This window comes from Diadema setosum, chromosome 19 (genome assembly GCF_964275005.1).
Source record: "Diadema setosum chromosome 19, eeDiaSeto1, whole genome shotgun sequence".
NCBI classification, from domain to species: Eukaryota; Metazoa; Echinodermata; class Echinoidea; order Diadematoida; family Diadematidae; genus Diadema; species Diadema setosum.
This window is the reverse complement of record NC_092703.1, coordinates 33,158,620-33,180,353: the sequence shown is the minus strand read 5'-3', so window position 1 is coordinate 33,180,353 and position 21,734 is coordinate 33,158,620. Positions and strand designations below refer to the sequence as shown.

General features: G+C 38.7%; 1 protein-coding gene across 1 annotated transcript; it reads left to right on the top strand.

The window, feature by feature from the left end:
- Positions 1-709: 709 nt before the first annotated feature.
- On the top strand, positions 710-21,525 carry LOC140242234 (CTP synthase 1-like). The gene is made up of 16 exons (XM_072321977.1): positions 710-843; positions 4,166-4,285; positions 5,271-5,463; positions 7,189-7,359; positions 7,829-7,929; positions 8,703-8,900; positions 9,429-9,509; positions 10,249-10,400; positions 11,233-11,365; positions 13,039-13,127; positions 17,731-17,825; positions 18,297-18,403; positions 18,873-18,969; positions 19,342-19,397; positions 20,595-20,691; positions 21,284-21,525. The coding sequence occupies exons 3-16, from the start codon at positions 5,298-5,300 to the stop codon at positions 21,523-21,525; spliced, it is 1,785 nt and encodes a 594-aa protein (XP_072178078.1). The 5' UTR covers positions 710-843; positions 4,166-4,285; positions 5,271-5,297.
- Positions 21,526-21,734: the final 209 nt, after the last annotated feature.

Sequence of the window (21,734 nt, the reverse complement as noted above, 5' to 3'; positions counted from 1 at the left end):
TTCTAGACCTTCTAACGTCACACCTGCAGTCGCCTACAACATGTACCCTACAAGAAGCAAACATCGAAATAAACACACGGGACTGTTGCTTCTTGGATAGCTTTGTGTGTAAAGTGATATCCAATAGATCGTCTGATACTGTCACAGTATTATGTAAATAGAGTCAAGATTATAGTACACTTACATCTCATTCAATCTCCTAGATCCTCCCTTTAAAACTATACCACCACGTAGGTCAAAATAAGTGATTTATACTCAATTAATATATCACGTCACTTCGTACACTGAGTGCTTTAATCTTACTTTTGTTGCGGTTTTGGCAGTACCTAATCAAATCTAATTTATTGATGTGTTTTAATATCAGATCAGTTCAAAAAATATTTTAATATATCTAAAAGAATAATATTATAAATATAAATGAATCATGACAAAAATATTCTAAATGTGCTAATGCCACTGAAAATAAGTATTTACTTATTTTGAAAGAGCCTACTGTATTATTTTGCCAGCTCTCTCGATCTCTCATTCATGCATTGTTCCCGCGCCGTGTTCATTATTTTGTATTTCCCTATCGCGGGACATCTCAGCGAAGTGCGCGAAGTTCCGTTGCACTGCATGCACTCGAATTCTTGTGACAGAAACCGTACCGGTACGCGACGCGCCAGTAGAACTATCAATCATCGAGCAGCTAGCAGACATTGATTGTGGTGCAATCATTTTGTTGGATCGCACATGTGCTGTCTTTCAAATGATGTTGTTTGGATGATAAGATCAGAGATCTATTCGCACTAACCTAGACTATTCGTTGTCTCGAGCGCGAACTGAAGGAGAAACTACGCTACGGTAAGTTTTAATTGCACGTAATAACTGGTAAACTGAGTGAAAATAAATTTACAGAACAGAACTGGCATTGCCACACTGCACGCAGTAATTTACGCACTTTCCACTAGCAAACCAAACAGTGCAGACAAAGACACAGTCCCGAAATCATGGAAATGCTGAGCTTGCTGAGAGAGAGCGTGACACTAATATTGTTTTTCTATTGCTGTTGTTTTTCTTTAACATAAAATGGAAAATTAAAATGCATAACTAAGAATGAAATATTGTTCTAGATTAGAATAAAATAAACCTGTTTGAAGTGTCAGTTTGCTGTCTATCAATCAATTTGTCATCGATAATTTCTGTCTCTAAATTTGGTGGTCTAAATTAGTAAATAATAAGCCTACTCTAGTGAATACTAACAGACTAATCATGCTAAGGTATCTACTAGGGCTCTAACGTTAGATGGTGTACTTTTGCACCTGTTTGTCAAATGAGTTGAAACGATCTCCAAACATGCCCAAACTCCAACATCCAAATATCCAACACACCAACAGCCTCGAATATTTGCATCTGAGTGTGAGTGAGATTCAAGTCCAGTAGAAAAGAAATTTTCACAGTTTTGACACTTGAGTGTTACACTTGTTGGGTTATGTCGATCGCAGCTGGTTCCCTCTGCAATAACTGCGTTGCACAGGAGCAGACAGGGCAGTGCAGCACGGTGTTCAAAACACGTTCGCGGCAGCAAGCGCCACGATTGATCTAAATGTAACGGTTAGACCTCCAGCTACACTGTATCTCATGTCGATCAGAGCAAGTTCTTCTAAGGTATCTTTAAAAACATGATATTTTTTCCGCTTTTCTCTCAGCGTGTTCCGAGTCGCGGTAGTGATTAGTTGAGGATTGGAGTTGTTTGTGGTGTGTTGTGTTGTGTGTGTGTGTGAATGAAAGAAGATTGTGAAAAATGCGGTTATAACTTGACAAGGGTGAACGAATGTAAAGCCTTTAAAAAAAGGCTAGGAAAAGGAGGAGGGGTCGAAAAGGAAATGAAAGAAAATATAATGAGAAAAAACCTGGAAAAATGAACAAAAAGTTTACAAAATAGAGAGTACACTAGAAGATAATGTAAGGAAAGAAAGAAGAAAAACTTGCATTATAAAGGAAAGCAAGGGGGAGATGGATGTGTTTGAAAAGCGAAAAATATAGATTGAATGTGTACAAAAAAGCACTAGGTAGAATAATGAAATAAGAGATGGAATCAAAACTGATGAAAGCAAAGATGATTGCGGAGAAAAGAAAGAATTGCACAGGTTGAAAAGGAAATGATGAAAGGGATTCATTAGAACGAAACGTTAGAAAAGGATATTGGAGAGGATAGAAAGGAAAAATCCTTGTAGATGGAGGGAAAAACAGCCCATGAAGAAAACACAGAACAATTAGAGTCTAGGCAGAAAGTACAGTTGAATAGGAAATTGAGAAAGTTAAACAAGAGGAATTACACAAAGAAATGATTGATATGAAGGAAAGGGAAATTTAGGTATAGATTTTACCTGAAAAGGAAATAAGAAAAGATAGAAAAGAAAGAGAAAGATATAAGTGGCAGCACACATTAGCGCACGCTCTCAACCATTTTGAAGCTACAACCACTAACACAAGACTTGGTCAAGGAAAAGAGAATTTTAAACAAATTTCAGCTTTTCAATGACACCATAGAAAAAGCTGCTACAATGTATGTCGCACCATTCAGACCAAATGATCAGCCCTTGGCATGCACTGAACGTATTGGTACTGTGCTTGTTTACAGAGCAGCATTTCAAGTGATCAAGATTTTCCAATGATTTTCGGATAATCGTTATACTAAAAGTGTTAAAACTTGACATCTATTCGACTTTGGAGGCTCAGATGCGAGTATTTTAGGTTTCTGAATAACAAAGGTGAGTTTGGGCATGTTTGGAGATCATTTGACAAACAGGTGCGAAAATACACTAGCGCCAAAAATAGAGAGGCAGTGTATACAACCACACCCGTGTCGTGTGTCTTTACCATCCAGCCATGCGTGTGATTGTTTGAAGCCATGGCCCGAGTCGCTGGATACAACCGCATCCTTGTTATGTATGGTAAAGAAAATATAAAGAAATTTCAACATATTTTCACTTTTCTAGCATGAAAGAACACTAGACTTGCCTCTTTCAGAAAACATGGGGAATGATATTACCCTTCACATATGTTATTACCAAGTCCATGGGATTTGTAATTTCAAATGAAATATTTTGTTGAATTTTCTTTATATTTTCTTTATAACATATTGCATATCGACATCATGATCTTTTCTAGTCTTCTGATCCAGTGGTCTCATCACCAAAATTTCAAAAATTCATAACTTTTGAACGAATTGTCCGATTTACCTCAAAACTTTCACTGATGTGTCTTACCAATATTGCTGCATTTACTCAATTCACTTGTATGTTTGGGTTTAATTCCTCTTTAATCAACTGTAAGAGAAAGTACAAAATTATCTCTGTACCAATTGTACAAGTACCAATCCAGTGATATCATAAATGTACAAAATAGTAGTGAAGGGTGACGATCAATTTGTACAGGATTTTCACAAGGGGAAAGATGAGATGCTCTTCATTCCACATCCCCTCATTGAATAGAGCATTTTATACTGCCTGTATGCTTTTACGTTGAATGTGTATATTTTAAAGGACAAGTTCACCTTCATTAACATAAGGATTGAGAGCATGTAGCAATATTAGTAGAACACATCATTGAAAGTTTGAGGAAAATCAGACAATCCATTCAAAAGTTATGAATTTTTGAAGTTTTTGTGCGGTCACCGCTGGATGAGAAGACTACTGCAGTGTATGATGTCACATGCGTACAACAATATAGGAAAATATAAAGAGAATTTCACAAAATTTCGTCTTTTGAAAAAAGTACACATTCCCTTGACTTGTTACTGACATACAAATTGTATGTTATGGGTAATATTATTCCCATTGCCTTTAGAAAGAGGTAAGTCAAGTGCTCTTTTATTATGCGAAAAAAGTGAAAAGACATGTATGTTGAATTTTCTTTATATTTTCTTTATACTGTTGTACTCATATGACATCACGAGCCTTAGTAGTCTCCTCATCCAGCGGTTCCAACACAAAAGTTTTAAAAATTCATAACTTTTGCACCAATTGTCCAATTTTCCTCAAACTTTCACTGATGTGTTCTACTAGTATTGCTGCATTCTCTCAATCCTTATGTTAATGAAGGTGAACTTGTCCTTTAAGATGTACTTACAGAGCTTGGCAGCCCTGTAATATGTCTTTGGTGTTTTTGTTGTGTCCCTCAGGTAGTGGAATCGCTTTATAGAGTTGAGCAGAGGATACGTTGCTGTCCATCCCTCTCTTTGTTCGTAAGTGACTATCACTGCAAGAGAGCGACTCTACTTTGACTTCGAGGAAGATTTTCAGTAAGTGAATATTCAAATTATGAAATGTCTTCTCTGTATAGTATTGAAAAGTGTCTTTTGCTTGTTTTCACTTGATCTTGTGTTTTTGGTTGTGATCCAGTATGAGTACGTGCACTGGATAGAATGCAAAGCACACTGTTGTGTGGTTATTGATTTTCATGCCTCATTTCTGTGGGTCAATCAAGTTTAGGCTTGGTCAAGGATTTTAAATATCACAATTTAAGATTTCCTTTGTGAATTGACCTGCACAAGCATTTTGGGATTGAATTAAAGACAGGTTCCTGTTCATTTATAGTAATAAGTGAATAGTGCATCTACATGTACTTCTGTTGACAAAACTGAGTAATGAAATTAAAGTTGTGTGCATAATTTGGTGTGTCCCTCCTGTACAGAGTAGCTAGAAGCATCTTGGCAGCTACTGGGATGTATACAGCCTTTTGCAGATTTTGTGTAAATCTTTTAATTGGTGTGAAATGATGAACACAAGATGAATGTGAATGGTCAAGGTCTAGAATTGGAATCTACAATATGTTTCTTCTGAGGGAACAGGATCAGGGCAATGTTTCATGATACTTGTCAGCTATTGGCAAGTGTTTTTAAGCTACTGAAAGCCTTGCATCTGATTGGCTGAGGGCAAATTTGAGAGTGAAAATCATTGACAAAACACTCAATGAAATACCCCTCCCCCAGGTCAGTCATCAAGGTTGATGAACAAATTAATATATGTACAGTTATAAGTAAAGAACCAAACTTATGGCAGGGTGTTGGGCAAAAAGATGATGCATCCCAGTGAACTACATGTACATGTCAATGTTGGTCCAGGTTGGGTTTGTTTACATCCATTGTGTGTAGATAGACTGTTGAGATTCTTGTTATCCATTGTGCAGTCCATTATGAAATCAAAACCTGAATCCCTTTCAAAGTACAATACTAATAAGACCACACAACACTTGAGAAGGTTAATGTGTAACTGGTTTCTGTGTAGCTCAAAAGAGGAACAGAGCAGCCAGCCATGAAGTACATCCTTGTTTCGGGAGGCGTGATCAGCGGCATCGGCAAGGGGGTTATCGCCAGCAGTATCGGCATGCTCCTGAAGGCCTGCGGACTGAGGGTGACGTCGATTAAGATCGACCCGTACCTCAACATCGATGCAGGCACTTTCTCGCCGTACGAACACGGTGAGCATCATACAGTACATTCTGCCCCAGAATGAGTCCTGTTCCTCATTTCATTGCTATGATAGCAACTCTTGCTGCAATGGCAAGTGTAATTAAACAAGAATACTGCACTTCCTGTTTGGTTGTTGCAACAGGAAGTTACTATTCCAGCAAGAGTTTCTATCCTAACCTCTTTTATGAAATGCGACCCTAATGGTTATCAAGTATTTTCTGTTCCTTATTTTCATTCAGTGCTTCAACTTCATTCAGAAATTTTCTAGTTTCATGTAATGTTTGCTTGGGTGCATTCGACTGTACCCGAGTTGAACCTGATAAGTAGCAGAAGAGACTTTAAAGGACAAGTTCACCTTCATAAACATAAGGATTGAGAAAATGCAGCAATATTAGTAGAACACATCATTGAAAGTTTGAGGAAAATCGGACAATCTGTTCAAAAGTTATGAATTTTTGAAGTTTTTGTGCAGTAACCGCTGGATGAGAAGACTACTGCAGTGTATGATGTCACATGCATACAACAATATAAGGAAAATTTAAAGAGAATTTCACAAAATTTCCTCTTTTGAAAAAAGTACACATCCCCTTGACTTGTTACTGACATATGTTATGGGTAATATTATTCCCCCTGCCTTTAGAAAGAGGCAAGTCAAGTGCTCTTTTATTATGCAAAAAAGTGAAAATATGTTGAATTTTATTTACATTTTCTTTACACTGTTGTACGCATATGACATCACAAGCTGTAGTAGTCTCCTCATCCAGCAGTTCCAACACAAAAATTTTACAAATTCATAACTTTTGCATCGATTGTCCAATTTTTCTCAAACTTTCACTGATGTGTTCTACTAATATTGCTGCATTCTCTCAATCCTTAAGTTTATGAAGGTGAACTTGTCCTTTAAAGGGAAGGTAAACCCAAAGAGCAATGTGGATTGAGTGACAGAAGCAACATTAGAAGAACACATCAGTGAAAGTTTGAGGGAAATCAGATAATCGATGCAAAAGTTATGAATTTTTAAAGTTTTGGTGTTGGAACCTCTGGATGAGTAGACTACTAGAGGTTATGACGTATGAGTGGACAACAATACAAAGAAAATATAAAGGAAATTCAACAAAAATTCATTTTTCTAGCATTATAAAAAGGCAATTGACTAACCGCTTTCAGAAAGCAGGGGGAATAATTGCTACCCTTAACATATGTCAGTATCAAGTTTATGGAATTTGTAATTTTCATAAAAAATGCATTTTTGTGGGATTTTCTTTATATTTTCTTTATATTGTTGTCCTCTCATACGTCGTTACCTCGAGTAGTCTCCTCATCCAGCGGTTCCAACACCAAAACTTAAAAGATTCATAACTTTTGCATGGATCGTCTGATTTTCTTCAAACTTTCACAGATGTGTTTTATAATTTTGCTGCTTTCACTCAATCCACATTACTTTTTGGGTTTGCCTTCCCTTTAATTCATGGGATAGGATAGCATGGTGGTCCCACAGAATTGAAACTGAATATGGGAGCTGTTTTTGGGACATCACATGACAGAATTTTCAAACAGTGCAGGAGAGGGCATTTGGTGGGTTAGACTAAGTAATGTGTGAATAGACTTATGGTCATTAATGTCAGAATCTTATCAGTGTAGTTTACGAAACACCTCAGGCCCTCTGCATCGTATTGTAAATATAGCTGTAGTCCTAGCAATCTTCAATGTGTTCATTCTTTCAATCCCTTCAGGTGAGGTGTTTGTCTTGGACGACGGAGGTGAGGTTGATCTCGATCTGGGAAATTACGAGCGTTTCCTGGACATCACGCTTCACCGTGATAACAACATCACGACGGGAAAGATCTACCAACACGTCATCAACAAGGAACGCAAAGGGGACTACCTTGGAAAAACCGTTCAAGGTATAGTGAAAGGATGGGCCTAATGAGACACACTGTAAAACCAAGAACATGCGTAGCATGAAACTTCTGAATTGGACCAGATAACCTTTTTTTTTTTTTTTTTGCAGCATGAAACTTTTGCGAATTGCCATCCGTGAAAAATAATGTGTAGTATAATGTACTGGTTTGTGCAGACAAAAACCTTTGTGTGCATTTTACTTTCATGAATCGTGGCTCCTCCCTGCAATTTTTCTTTTGGTTTCACAGTACAGAAGATTGTAATCTAAAGTTTTCTGTGCAAATGAGGAGACATATGCTGATCATAATCACTGCTTGGAATTTTCTGTGTACTCTGTGCAGTCCAACAGCCAAACAAGGCCACATACAATCACACACACACTTCCCTTCCAGTGTAGTGTATCAGCATGTCAAAAATCTAATGTGGTAATTGAAAAAAATATGTATTATTTTTTTGCCATGAATTCCACAGTTGTTCCACACATCACCAATGCCATTCAGGAGTGGGTGGAGCGTGTTGCTAAGATACCGGTTGATGGTGATGAGCAGGAACCGGAAATCTGCATCATTGAGGTGAGGAGAAGTCCAATTTGTGCTGGTCAGTCAATATGAATATTTGTAAAACGGCAACTACCAAAGAACTGCATGGCAATGTGGCAGCATCTTACCATATCCTTAGAAAATATAGGTGTAATATTGTTGTTATTAATATTAGTGGGATTACAGAATTGTCCTCATTGTCTTTTATAGGGTGAAAGGTTGCCATGACCAGATATGCAGCAGATTTTGTTCAAACTTGGTCAGAAGATGTACTATGGGAAAATTTACCTGCCTCTCATTTTTGGTAAGAGCGCCCTCAGTGTTCTGACTTTTACACCCAAGCCAAATTGTACCCCAGATAAGAGTGCTAGAGAGATGATGTCACAGTCTTTTGTTGTAGCTTTGTGCTGGTTCCAAACAAGATATTGTTGTGCATAAGACTTCTGGCGCTGGGTTGCAAGAGGGTAGAAGCATTTTAGCAACCATTGTGTTCACAGATATTTGGGCTAGGTGAGGTTGCGTAGAACCAGTTTCCATGGTGATGAATGGCTATGACATCACACTTTGGTAGTCTATTCCTTTGCTGTAATGCTTTCTATTAAGAAAATTCATGTCTATCAGGGAGATAATTTGCATTGCACAGAAAGTAATATTTGTATTTAATCATTGCAGCTTAATACTTTGTGACAGGCAATTTTTTTTTTTTGAATTTCTGCCATTCTTTTTTAACAACAAGAGTGTTGCAATTAAGCAGTACATTTTGTCGTGGTGTAGCCATCTTTGTCTCATTCTGTTTTTCTCCACAGCTTGGTGGAACCATTGGAGACATAGAGGGCATGCCCTTTGTAGAGGCCTTCCGTCAGTTCCAGTTCCGGGTCAAACAGGACTTCCTCTGCATCCATGTCAGTCTGGTGCCGCAGCCCAAGTCCACCGGCGAGCAAAAGACTAAACCCACTCAGGCCAGCATTAGGGAGCTGAGGAGTCTGGGGCTGTCCCCTGACCTGGTGAGATCGCCACGGCAATGATGATAAGGGTGATTGTGCTTGATGGAGATGGCAATGGTAATGGTAGTGGTAGTGGTGATGTTGATGGCGTTGGTGATGGTGATGGTGCTGATGGCTTTGATAATGGTGATGATGATCATGATGGCAGGGGTGTTGCAGATGCTGATGATGATGATGATGACGACGATGGTGATGATGTTGGTGATGGAGATGACATTGACAATCTTCAAAAGGTATGCAGGACTTTAATTTTTTTTTAGGCTCTTAACTGTCTGTCAATCTCTCACAAAGATATATTATCCATAAATTCTATCGATTATGTTTCACAGTTATAATCTTATAGCTGATGGGAGTGTAGAAAATGTTTGATAATTGAAATGGGGATGATGATGATGATGATGATAACAACAACTGTAATGATCTTCAAAATTCCTGCAAGACTTTTGAATGGGCATGAACAAAATTTGCCCCCTTTCATTTTTGTGGCATCAGTCATAAAAATATATTGGGTTTTTTTTTCTCTCGTAGATTGTGTGTCGCAGTCATAATCCGGTAGCCGATGGAATCAAGGAGAAAATCTCAATGTTCTGTCACGTTCCACCAGAACAGGTATGCACCCAATGTTCCTGTATGATTTTCCTAACAAAGTGGCCATGCATATACCCCCAATTGATTTCTTCTTGTGCATCATGACGTATTGAGTCGATATGCTCTCTGGAAAGAGCAGTAACTGTTAGTCCAACATTGCTGTAAAAACAAGAATGTAAACATTGCCTAACAAAACATACTTCCGTAGCAGTCACGTTTTACTACTAATACTTCTGAGGAAGACACATATGGTGCAAGAGGTGTTTCAGAGCTGGTTAATCTGTTAAACTAACTTGATTAGTCTTTTGATCAACACAGATTTAGTAGGAGTTAGTCTTGTACGATTACTTGAATTGATAAAGAAAGAGGATCACCCAACAAAGAAACTAAAACTGGAGACTGAATACATTTCATGATTTGTTTGTCAGTAAAGGATTCTCGGGTGTAACTTAAAAAAGCAATAATAATAGTATGCAGGCTGCAATAAGATATTTTCCTGATGTATCAACATTCATTTTATGCAATTTTCTATTGCACAGGATTTCATGGAAATCCTGAAGCTTGAATGAAGTTTTTCTTGGGTTTGCTCAGGAAAGCAGCCAATAAAAGCATACCACCCACACTTACATCATAGAAATATCTCTATTTGAGATGGTTCCAGAAGGTTCTGTTTATACTAGGAGAGAGCATTCATAAAACAAAAAAATGTTACAGTAGAATGATACTGAACAGAGATTCTTGTGTTCCATCTATTGCCTAGGTGATTTGCGTGCATGACTGCACATCTGTCTACCGTGTACCCCTCCTGCTGGAAGAGCAGGGGCTCATCAACTTTTTCCGCTCCCGGCTCAGCCTGCAGTTCCGGCGGAGACCAAAAGCTGTGCTCTCAAAGTGGAGGGAGCTAGCTCACAGGTATGCTAAACCAAAGTCCATCATTTAACATTTTGCATTCCTCAGAGGGGTTGGAGATCCACACTGGCTCACAGACTTTAGACCCAAGTAAGACAGGTCCTAGGTAGTATGCGAGGTATAAAGATTATTATTTCCTTGCCTAAATTTGTTTGGCATTCCAGTATCGTATAAATTTGTTGTGTCTGAATAAGTACACATACAGCAAGAAATGTTGTGAGCTATGAAGTGAAAAGAATTCTGGAACCCTTACTTCAAGGAGTGCAGGTTTTTTTGTGTGTAGTTATCACACTTCAGTTCCGAAAGAGTTGAAATTTGAAGAAAATCTTAAAAGACTGAGCATGATGGGGAAAAAAGGAGGACATTTGTTGGTGTCTGTTAATCTACCCCTTTTTATTTTTTGTTACACTCAGTTAAACAGAATATTCTGTACTTACGGATTCATGCATCTTCAAAGGGAAATTATGATGGAGACAGCACAATCAGTGCTTGATTTAATTGATTTTCACCAATGTTTCATCCTTGTTTCACAATAATTGAACTTTTTTTTTTTTTTTTGCTGTTGTGCCATTTTTCTGCAAAGTTCCTCTTTTAAAGTAAGATAGTGATTTCTTGCATCTTCTGTATGGTTTTGTTTTTCCAAGTGAGCATGTCAAATAGTTTTCGCATGCTATCTATTTTGGCATGAATATCCCTTGTAACACAGGATAGATGTCATATTTTTGTATGTAGCATCAAGCAACAAGATGATGTGAGAATATAGATTGATACTGAGTGACACTAATTGGAAAGATGACAAATTTAACCACAATTTGTCTCTTCTTGAAACCCTCAGATTCGAGTCGCCGTCCAAACAGGTGTCTATCGTTCTGGTTGGCAAGTACACCAAGTTGGAGGACTCGTACATATCTGTCACCAAGGCACTCAATCATGCTGCCCTCGCCTGTCGACACAAGCTCAACCTCACAGTAAGCCAAGAAACTGCTTGATGTAGCTTAAGATGAGATTGTGTTCATGCATTATTTTCTTTTTCTGTCCAAAAAATTGACCACAGCTGCTATTGGCATCACTCATGGTCCCCGCCGAACGAGTTCGAGCAGGGGACTATGAAACGGGCTCCGCACGTGTGTGTGTCCGTGTGTCCGTCCGTCCGTCTGTCTGTGTGTGCGTCCGTGTGTGATCAAAATGTTCAATTTGCTACTTCTCTGTCATTTATGAGCCAATTTTGATTCTGTTTGCTTTATATGATAGCACTACATGGGAGCTTTGAAACTTCTATACAGAATTTCAGTTGTGACCTTTGACCTATATTGTACATTTTGCTAACCCGATTTCGATTCCGTTTGCTTTATGTGATGGCACTAGGTGAGGGCTTCAAAACTTCTACACAGAATTTTGATCTTTGACTTCTTTGACCTTTGACCTTGATTTTTGACCTATATTGTACATTGGCTACAAAATGCTACTCCTTTGCCATTTCTAACCGATTTCAATTCCGTTTGCCTTATGTGATGGCACTAGGTGAGGGCTTCAAAACTCCTACACAGAATTTTGACCTTTGACTTCTTTGACCTTTGACCTTAATTTTTGACCTATATTGTACATTTTGCTACAAAATGCTACTCCTTCGCCATTTCTAACCCGATTTCGATTCCTTTTGCTTTATGTGATGGCACTAGGTGAGGGCTTCAAAACTTCTACACAGAATTTTGACCTTTGACTTCTTTGACCTTTGACCTTGATTTTTGACCTGTATTGTACATTTTGCTACAAAATGCTACTCCTTTGCCATTTCTAACCCGATTTCGATTCCGTTTACTCTATGTGATGGCACTAGGTGAGAGCTTCAAAACTTCTACACAGAATTTTGACCTTTGACTTCTTTGACCTTTGACCTTGATTTTTGACCTGTATTGTACATTTTGCTACAAAATGCTATTCCTTCGCCATTTCTAACCCGATTTCGATTCCGTTTGCTTTATGTGATGGCACTAGGTGAGGGCTTCAAAACTTCTACACAGAATTTTGACCTTTGACTTCTTTGACCTTTGACCTTGATTTTTGACCTGTATTGTACATTGGCTACAAAATGCTACTTCCGGCGGGGACATATATATTGCGCACCGCATAATTTCTACTTTTCCTTGTTATACTCTGAAATGTGCATGTTTTACCAAGAAGATGGAAAAATCTGAATGTTTGCATCGTGCAAGATATCAAGTTACAGCACATTTCATTCATGGTAATTACAGTAGAATGGATAACTTCCATATTACCAAAATTTACCAGGTTTTCATTTCAGAACTCTGCAGTTATGTTTGAAAATCTGCGCATATACACTTTGACAGTGCGCAAATTTTGTGAGAAAGTGCAATTATTCTTAGAGTTCCCATTTATGATATGCAACAATCAAAGATATGTTCAAAAATAAGGGAGGCTATGGTGCTCATATGTAAAACTGTATTGGATATAAAGTACATGTCAAACCATGTGATTATATTTTCTTGTGTGTGTGCATGTGTTTGGTTCTGAGCATTCATTGGTATTTGTAATATTCAGAAGCAGTGTGTCGCCAGAAATTCCCATGCTTGCCATATTGTATCAGTGTTGTTTATTTTTGTTTATTGTTTCTTACCCACAGTACATTGAGGCCGATGACTTGGAACAGGAGGTGATGAAATCTGACCCAGTCCGCTACCATGAAGCTTGGCAGAAGTTGTGTAGTGCAGAGTGAGTATGGGAACCCTTGAATGCAGTGCTGTGTATTTAGTGTTGTCAGTTGCCATTGGGCAGCACCTGAAAAGATTTCTTACTAGATGTTAGTTCAATTACTCATCACATGTCTTTCTGGAAGAAAGCACTAGTATTGTATGCTTTCGATATCAGATGTGCAAATAAGGTAGAGAACTTTAAGTTGTGAAGGTTGACATAAACAACCACATAAGCAGCTCCCATGGGCATTTTATCTCACTCTTGTTGTCTAATCATCTTGTATACCTTTGAAATATATATATATATGTATATATATATATAGATAGATATATTATATAATATATATATATATGTATGTATATATATATATATATATATATATATATATCAGGGTTCTCGCCAGGAATTTCTTCACGCTTGTCGGCATTTATTCGCGCTTTTGTGGAGGTGGGTACGGGAGGGGGGTTCCCCCTCCCGCGCAAAGCGCGGAAGCCTTCGCTAATGCTCAAATCAACACAAATAAATCGCCGCTAAAATGCCAGTAAATGCGACATTTTCACAGAGATGTAATGAACGTTGTAAAGGGTATATTCTCACAGAAACAATGCAGAAACTCCATACCTTTTGTTGGCGGCAGTTCCTAAATAATAAATGACAGAGAAGTAGGTGCTGATGGTGAAGGTTCCGATTTCTTTTAGGCCTTTCCTGTTTCATTGTTGTTTCATTCATTGTTGCAATAATTAGCCGTCTCTGCATCGCAACAACGCGCGCCGTATACCCATGGTGTAAATTGCTTTCTCGCCGTCTGCTCGACCACGTGGTAGGCCTATTGCATGCAGATGCGCGAGAACCGATCGAGAACTTTCGGGACATCGTTGCACTTTCCTTTCTGTGTATACTGCGGTAGTTTGGCCGTGACATCAGATATCATACAAAAATGTAATGATGGTCATTATTCCGAAGGTTTGTTTAATCATAAAATGAAACGATTCATTACTGAGTACTTCGAAGGTTTGTAATCGAAAACAACAACACCAAAGGTCGGTACTACAGATGAATGTTCAAAATAAACAAAACTGATTTCGTTCGGAGATTAACAAACATTTTTTTCTTAATCATTTTCCGATCAACGAAACTTCAGAAAGGAATCTGTCATCTATCATCGTTATTGTTTCGGAATAACAAACCTTCAGAGTAAGAAAACTAACCGTTTTGGGGCCGTTGTTGTATTCCGAAATTATACTGGCAGAACGTTCGAAATAAAACTGATTTCGTTTGGATATAAACGAATATTTTTTTATAAGATAATTAAGAATGTAGAGTATTATTTTACCATTATTCTTTCGGAGTAACGAACCCTCAGAGAACGAAAACTGTAACCGTTTTGGGGCCGTCGTTTTATTCCGTAATTACCGGTATACTGGCAGAACGTTCGAAATAACAAAACTGATTTCGTTTGGAAATAAACGAACATTTCTTCTTTATCGTTTTCCGATTACCGATCGTTCAGAATTAAGAATCTTAAGTATTTTATCATCATTACTCTTTCGGAGTAACGAACCTTCAGAGTGAAAGAAAACTGTAACCGTTTTGGGGCCGTCGTTTTATTCCGAAATTTCACTGGCAGAACGTTCGAAATAACAAAACTGATTTCGTTATGAAATGAACGGACATTTTTTCTTAATCATTTTTGGATTAACGAACCTTCAGAATAAAGAATCTACAATGTATTATTTTATCACTACTATTTCTGTCGGAGTAACAGACCCTTAGAGTACGAAAACACGCTGTTTTGTGCCGTCGTTTTATTCCGAAATTTCACTGGCAGAACGTTCGAAATGACAACTGATTTCGTTTTGAAATTTACGGACATTTTTTTTTCTTTATTATCTTTCGGTTAATGAACCTTCAGAATATAGAATCTAGTACTATTTCATTACTATTTTTTTTTTTTCTGTCGGAGTAACGAACCCTCAGAGTAAGAAAACTGTTACTGTTTCATTCCGAAATTTCACTGGCAGAACGTTCGAAATAACAAAACTGATTTTGTTTGGAAATTAACGGACATTGTTTCTTTATTATTGTCCAATTAACAAACCTTCAGAATGATAAGGAATGTAGTATTATTCTATTATTATTTCGGAACAAACCCTCAAGGTAAACCCGTTTGGGGCATCGCTTTAATTAGAAATTTCATTGGCAGCGAACTGAACACAGGCTAACCAAACTGCTTTTGTGAATGTGAAAAACATTGTTAACTTTCACTAAATCAAGAAGTGATCTGGAAGGAGAACAATTCACGTGTTCAAGAAAATCAAAACTACGTCACAATATGTATACATGTCTAGGTAGGCCGTCATTGCTAAAGAGAACATTTCGCTCTCTCCCGTAAAAGAAAAAAAAAGAAGAAAATGCTCGGCAGTTAAGCGCATGAAATGTCAAAATAATCTTTTTTATATTACTTGAACAACCAAACATTCTTTATTTTAAATTGCAAAAATTATTACAAATAGATGAAGAATGTATGGTTCTTCATAACACGTCAAAACGTGGGCTTCTGCGTGCGGTATCCATTATTAATTTTACGCGGGAAAAGCGTAGCTCCTTGAAGCAAGAGCATGATAAAAGAAAAATGAATAAACACAGACACACCATGATGCTGGTGTAGAGAAAAACAGACAGCTTGCCCTAGATGCTTCCTTCTTTCAGTTTATTTTCTCCCCAGTCATTCCTATCGTTCTACTCTTATGAACCCCTGCCATGCACGGACGATGAACAAAACAAAATGTTACCGACGCGTCAATAAAAAAAAAAAAGAAACACGTGCTCGAAGCAAATTACAGAAAAATGTACAGATACACTTTTCAAGATGAACAAATTGATGTTCGTAATAAAGAATAAAAAAAAAAAAACACGACCACAGGCAGTGGGGAAACTTGATATCATGGCTTGTGGAAATTTCCACGACATTTCCACGAAAGCCAGGTGTCAGATAAAGGAATGCCGCGCGTACTGCCACCTTGCTTCAGTGGTCGTAAACAGCGTGTAAATAGCATGTAAACCAACTGGGAACATTGATGAATGATTATCCATATATTTTCTGCCCATGAAGGCCCCCTAACACACCTGCTAACAAACCAAGCCAGAAGCACGTGGAGCATTACTTACGTTGAACTTGAGTTGAAAGACCATCATGACAGAATTACTATAAATGTCGGCCCGGAGAAGGAAAATGGAATATTCACGAATGACGTTTACAAATCCATTGAAAGTGAAAAGGCTCAAATGGAACGCATGGCTTTTTAAATAAAAAGAACAAAAAATAACCCGCTGAAACTACCAAAAATAAAAATAACAATTTGCATTTGCTTACTCCATCGCACATTCTTTTTTCAACGAAAGATAGAGTTAATTTTCTCTCTGCGGCAATGCTTTGAACGCATCTAATATTTTGCGTCATTGCCGATGGCCAGCTTCCTAAAGAATTGATACGAATCCTTTCAAATATACGAAACAAAGTCTAAAAATCTTGGATCCTGGCGGTGAATTCCGGTGGTATTATAAATCCTGATCACTATCAAAATTTAATCATCTGTTCCTTGCGCCATTTTACCAACCAACTGTTCCTGAAAATGTCATCCTAATCTGTTCCCAAATGGTCACTTATTTTGCGAATAGAGAGACAGACAGGCAGATAAACGAACAAACAAACCAAAGCAGCAAAAAAAAAAAAAAATACAACCTTTGGCGGAGGGGGACATGCATTTCATATCGTTTGTTTTTGCGTAACCCGACAACAAGCGTGACAACAAGCGAGCACGTGTCAGCCTTCCTCAGCCTCCCTCGGCCTCCGACCCTCTCTTTCCGTCCTCTCTCTCCCTCTCACAATACCGTCGTACACACCGGCGGCTGTCTGTGGCCGGCTGGGTGCATACAACCAGGGAGGTGGATCTCCCTGGTGTATATTGTGTGTGTGGATCCCGAATCAGAGCGCATTCAGTGAGCAAGTGTGTGATGTGCTGTACATGTACGTCGTTATGTTGAGCCGCGTTGTTGTGATCGGTGCGGTGATTGCGTGGATAACTTTTTGCGCTTGTAAACTGCTGCTCCTTTCGACATCTAGCTTCTTTTCTAGCCAGATAATAAAGAGTAAAAAAGGCGAGAAATTGGTCCGAACTTAGCTCGTCAAGCAAGTTCACGCGTGGTGTTACCCTTGTCGGCAAGTTCACGCGTGGTGTTACCCTTGTCGGCAATTGTTTCTTCAAACCGCACGCTTGTCGGTGCCGACAAGGGTGATATACGCTGGCGAGATCCCTGAGATATATATATATATATATATAAATATATATATATATATATATTTGTCATAAGACCTTGGCTTTGAACAATTAATGTTGACTTCTGAGATATTATGCCCTCTTCACACTTCTTCCGAAGATGTTAGGAACATACTTATTAAAAAGTTCAGATTGAGTAGGCCCCCTTTCAGGACCACACTCACATTAAAAAAAAAAAAAAAGAAAAATACATGGTGTAACCTGATAGCATTCACCACCAAATGTTCTACCACCATGGAAGTAGCCGGTCTAATGGAGAGTGTCATCGTGTTCTCATCTTGCAGTGGAGTCCTTGTGCCTGGAGGTTTTGGAGGAAGGGGAATTGAGGGGAAGGTAGCAGCAGCAAACTGGGCGAGAGTCAATAAGAAACCTTATCTCGGTAAGTAAAGTGGACCTGATCTAGTGGTTGTCAGATGCCAACTGTACTTTTTTTGGCGGTATTTAGTACTTGTGTCTTTTGTCAAAAATATATTTCAGGGAAAATACTGTTCCCCCAAATTGTATCAATGCACATGTCTATTGCAGGAAGGTAAAAATACTGTTTTTCCACCAAAAATATGCCTTTTCAGCCCTTAGAGTACTACAGTGCTGTTTACAAGGTTGGTATCCCTGGGGTGTGCAAGTTGTCATGTGGACCTATCATTAAATACCAAATTAGCAAGTGTGAATCAGTTCAATTGTAGATTTTGGTTTTCACCTTATCACATCATGTGGGATGTTTCATATTTCATTTATTTCTTTATCATTTTTTGTCTAAGCAAAATTTTGATCGATCCAGCTTTGATGTTGCTCCAGAGGAATAGAGTTGTGGTCACAAACTTTGTTTTGTTTTTCTTTGATTCCGAACCAGGGGTGTGTCTGGGTCTCCAAGTGGCCGTCATCGAGTTTGCAAGGAACGTCCTGGGTTGGGAGGATGCACACTCGGAGGAGTTTGATCCCAAGTCAACACATCATGTGGTGAGACATTGATATTTTGTGTATGGTGACTGGTAGGGAGAACATACAGAATGTTCCATCCAAAAGCTTTTGAAATGCTGATGTTGGAGAATAATGGATGGATGGAGTTTAATGATGTGAAGTATGTTTTTTCTGTAGGCAAAATTAAAAGATGTTTTTGATATGAGAAGTATGTTAATCCTGAAACTTTAGTTACCTCATTTCATTCAAGCAATTTTTGTTTTCTTTTTTAAACTGAAATACGATAATTTTCCTTATATCAATGTAGATTTTGATTCATCCAGGTATATGCTAAAAGTGTGTAAACTAAATCTGTTCGTTTGGACTTACTTGTGATACGTTTTGACAATTTTCCTTCAAAAAATATTTTTCTCCTGTGAATCAGTATGTCCGTTGGTCTGTGAAGGTGAGCAGGCAAGGTCATCAACCTCCCGCTCATTTTGTCTATTGTTCTCTCTTCATGGTTCAGGTGGTTGAGATGCCGGAGCACAACACTGGCCAGATGGGTGGGACCATGCGGCTGGGAAAGAGGACCACGCTCTTCAAGTCAGAGGAGTCCGTCATGCGTGAGTCTCTCTCTTTTTTTTTCTCTCTCTTTTTTTTTTCTTTTTTTTTGGGGGGGGGGGGGGGGAGGGTGGAGGGGGTGATCGGGAGAGGGCTTTTGTCAGATCCTGGTGTGTTTTTGGAAATGAACCCTCGCAGACTCATTCCTTGTTCATGCATTAATTCTGTGTACTTATTCACTGTGCACTTTTGAAAGTCATCTTTCAAAGCACTGATTTTCCAAATTGGGTTCTTACATGTGTCTTTTGCAGGAAAGGTAAAAAATATTGTTTTCCACCATAAATTTTTTAACCCTCACAATGCTGCAATACCGTTAACAAGGTTGGCATCCCTTCATTGTTCATCATTCAATTTTATTTCATTTGCATGTACAGGAACTCTCTACAACAAGATGGACCATGTGGAAGAGAGACACAGGCATAGATATGAGGTGAGGATCTTCACCCTGTCTTTGAAACAGACTACTGAAAGTAATGGGCAGATGTTGGTCACTTGCTAATGGTCACTCTGCACTGCCAGAAGGACAGTGGTCAACTCTGACCAGTACAGTTAAAATGTGATTAGACATGGTACTCTGTTCAAGTTGAGAGCCGTTAACTGAGCAAGATCAGAAAAAACAGGATGGTAGAGATTTTTGAAACAATGACACATAGAATAAGAAAATGGATTTTGTTCACTACATTTGGATATGGTGATTGATGTCATTGCAACTATTTTTTGCTGTTCTGTAAAAGACATTAAATTTTGAAATTTTGTAACTTTCTCATTCTAGATCAAATTTCCATGGAAGATCTAGCATCCTGATTGGCTGATTTTAATCTGTTCTGGCCAATTTTAACATAGTGTAGAAATGCACTTTAACTGCAAAAGAAGACATGTTGCCATTGTGTGAAGGATAAATCTCTTTTTAACAAGCAAGAACAGAGGATCTGCCTTGCACTCAAATGGCTCGGGGTTCAAGGTCCAGTGAGTCTAACTGAGCCATGTTGTGTGTAATCATACCTTTCTCCCACTTGGTAAGAGCCAAAAACACTCTCCCCGGGATAGGACATAAAATGGAGGTCCAATGTGTGAGAGAGTCACAACTCATACACGTAAAAGATCCTGCTCCATTCATTCGTTGCAAAGAGCATGGTGTCGCTCGATAAAGTGGTCCGCCCCAAATACCCGCAATGTGTGCATTGAATACGCCTGCCTAGTTGATAGTGAGTGGAACGTTGCACAGTATTTAGAAGAAGAAGACAGTGTGTGATACCAGAGTATACATAACATCGGTTTCATGTTTGTTACATTACTTTCGTATACAGTATTTGATTGGTAACCACTCATTTTTGTATTAAAATAAACCATTCAAGCTATGAAGGTCAAATTTGGTGTGTATGATGGTCTTTACGTGTAGTGATGCTGGGGGAAAGCATGTTTCCATTTGCTGTAAGTTTTATACTCGGTGTCAATTTTGTAATTGTACAGTAAACTAAAATTATTCTGTTTCCAATTCGTCAAATGCACAAACTTGGTATTAACGTCATTGCCCTCATGACATCACATACTATAAAGCAACACTAGGGGCGGGGGTATTAATCACATTCAGTGATAATTCTAGCTTTGTTGGTTTTTTGTTTCGCAGGTGAATCCCAGCTGTGTTGAGAAGTTCGAGAATCATGGCATGAAATTTGTTGGGCAGAGCGAAGACGGCCAGAGAATGGAGATTATGGAGCTGGCAGGTAAGAAAAGTTTTCCTCTCATGTGAAGATTCTTGTCTTAAAAATATTCCACTGCCTCTTCATATTCATTAGATTTGTGCATGAAGTTTTGCTTCAGGGGATGGCTCGGTGTCAGCAGTGATGACATAGAATATCTTACGAAATTCAGTGTCAGAGGATGTGGAATCCTGGTCAAGAGCAGAGTATAAAGGAAGGGTACAAAGAAAGGATACTGTAAAACCAGAACTTTCTGTGTACATAATCTTTTGCAAATTTTGCAGGGAGCCAAGACTCGTGAACATAAAATGCATGCAAAAGTTTTTTGTCGCTACATAATGCATTGAATGCTAGTTGCCAGTTCTTGAGAGTTCCATTGAAGGTATTTTTATCAAATTCCCTGACTTTTCCCTGACTGGAAAAAAGAAAAATAATTTTCCCTGATTTCCCTGATGGGCTTGGACCCCTCTTCATGCAGAAAAAAAGAAGAAGTCTGTTGGCCCAAATTCATGCCACAAATGTTTCAGGTTTCACAGTATTATGAATTCAATTCAGATTTTATGCAGTCATGAATTTGAAAAGTTCATGCCTTTTTCACCAATTGTTTCCATTCCAGACCACCCATACTTTGTCGGCGTCCAGTACCACCCAGAGTACATCTCGCGGCCGATGAAGCCCTCTCCCCCGTACCTGGGCCTCATCCTTCAATCCATCGGTCGGCTCAACCAGTACATCGCCCGGGGCTGCCGCCTCTCACCCCGCAGCTCGCTGAGCGACAACGAGTCGTCCGACACGGAGGAGGAGATGGTCTTTCTGACGGAGAATGCCAAGCACCTTCAGTACGGGGTGACACCGTGAGGGAAACGCTGCAGACATCACACCGAATTGTATTTTGGGGACACACTCGTGCACAAACTTTGAATTTATTGTTTCCTTAAATCGCAATGTCGTGCCTGTGATTGCAAGCCATGAATGAAATTGCCATGATGTAGAATGTCTGGAGGATAACATGGATATCCTTACGGGATAGCCACTATAACTTGTGGACTGCAGCAAGACAAATGCTA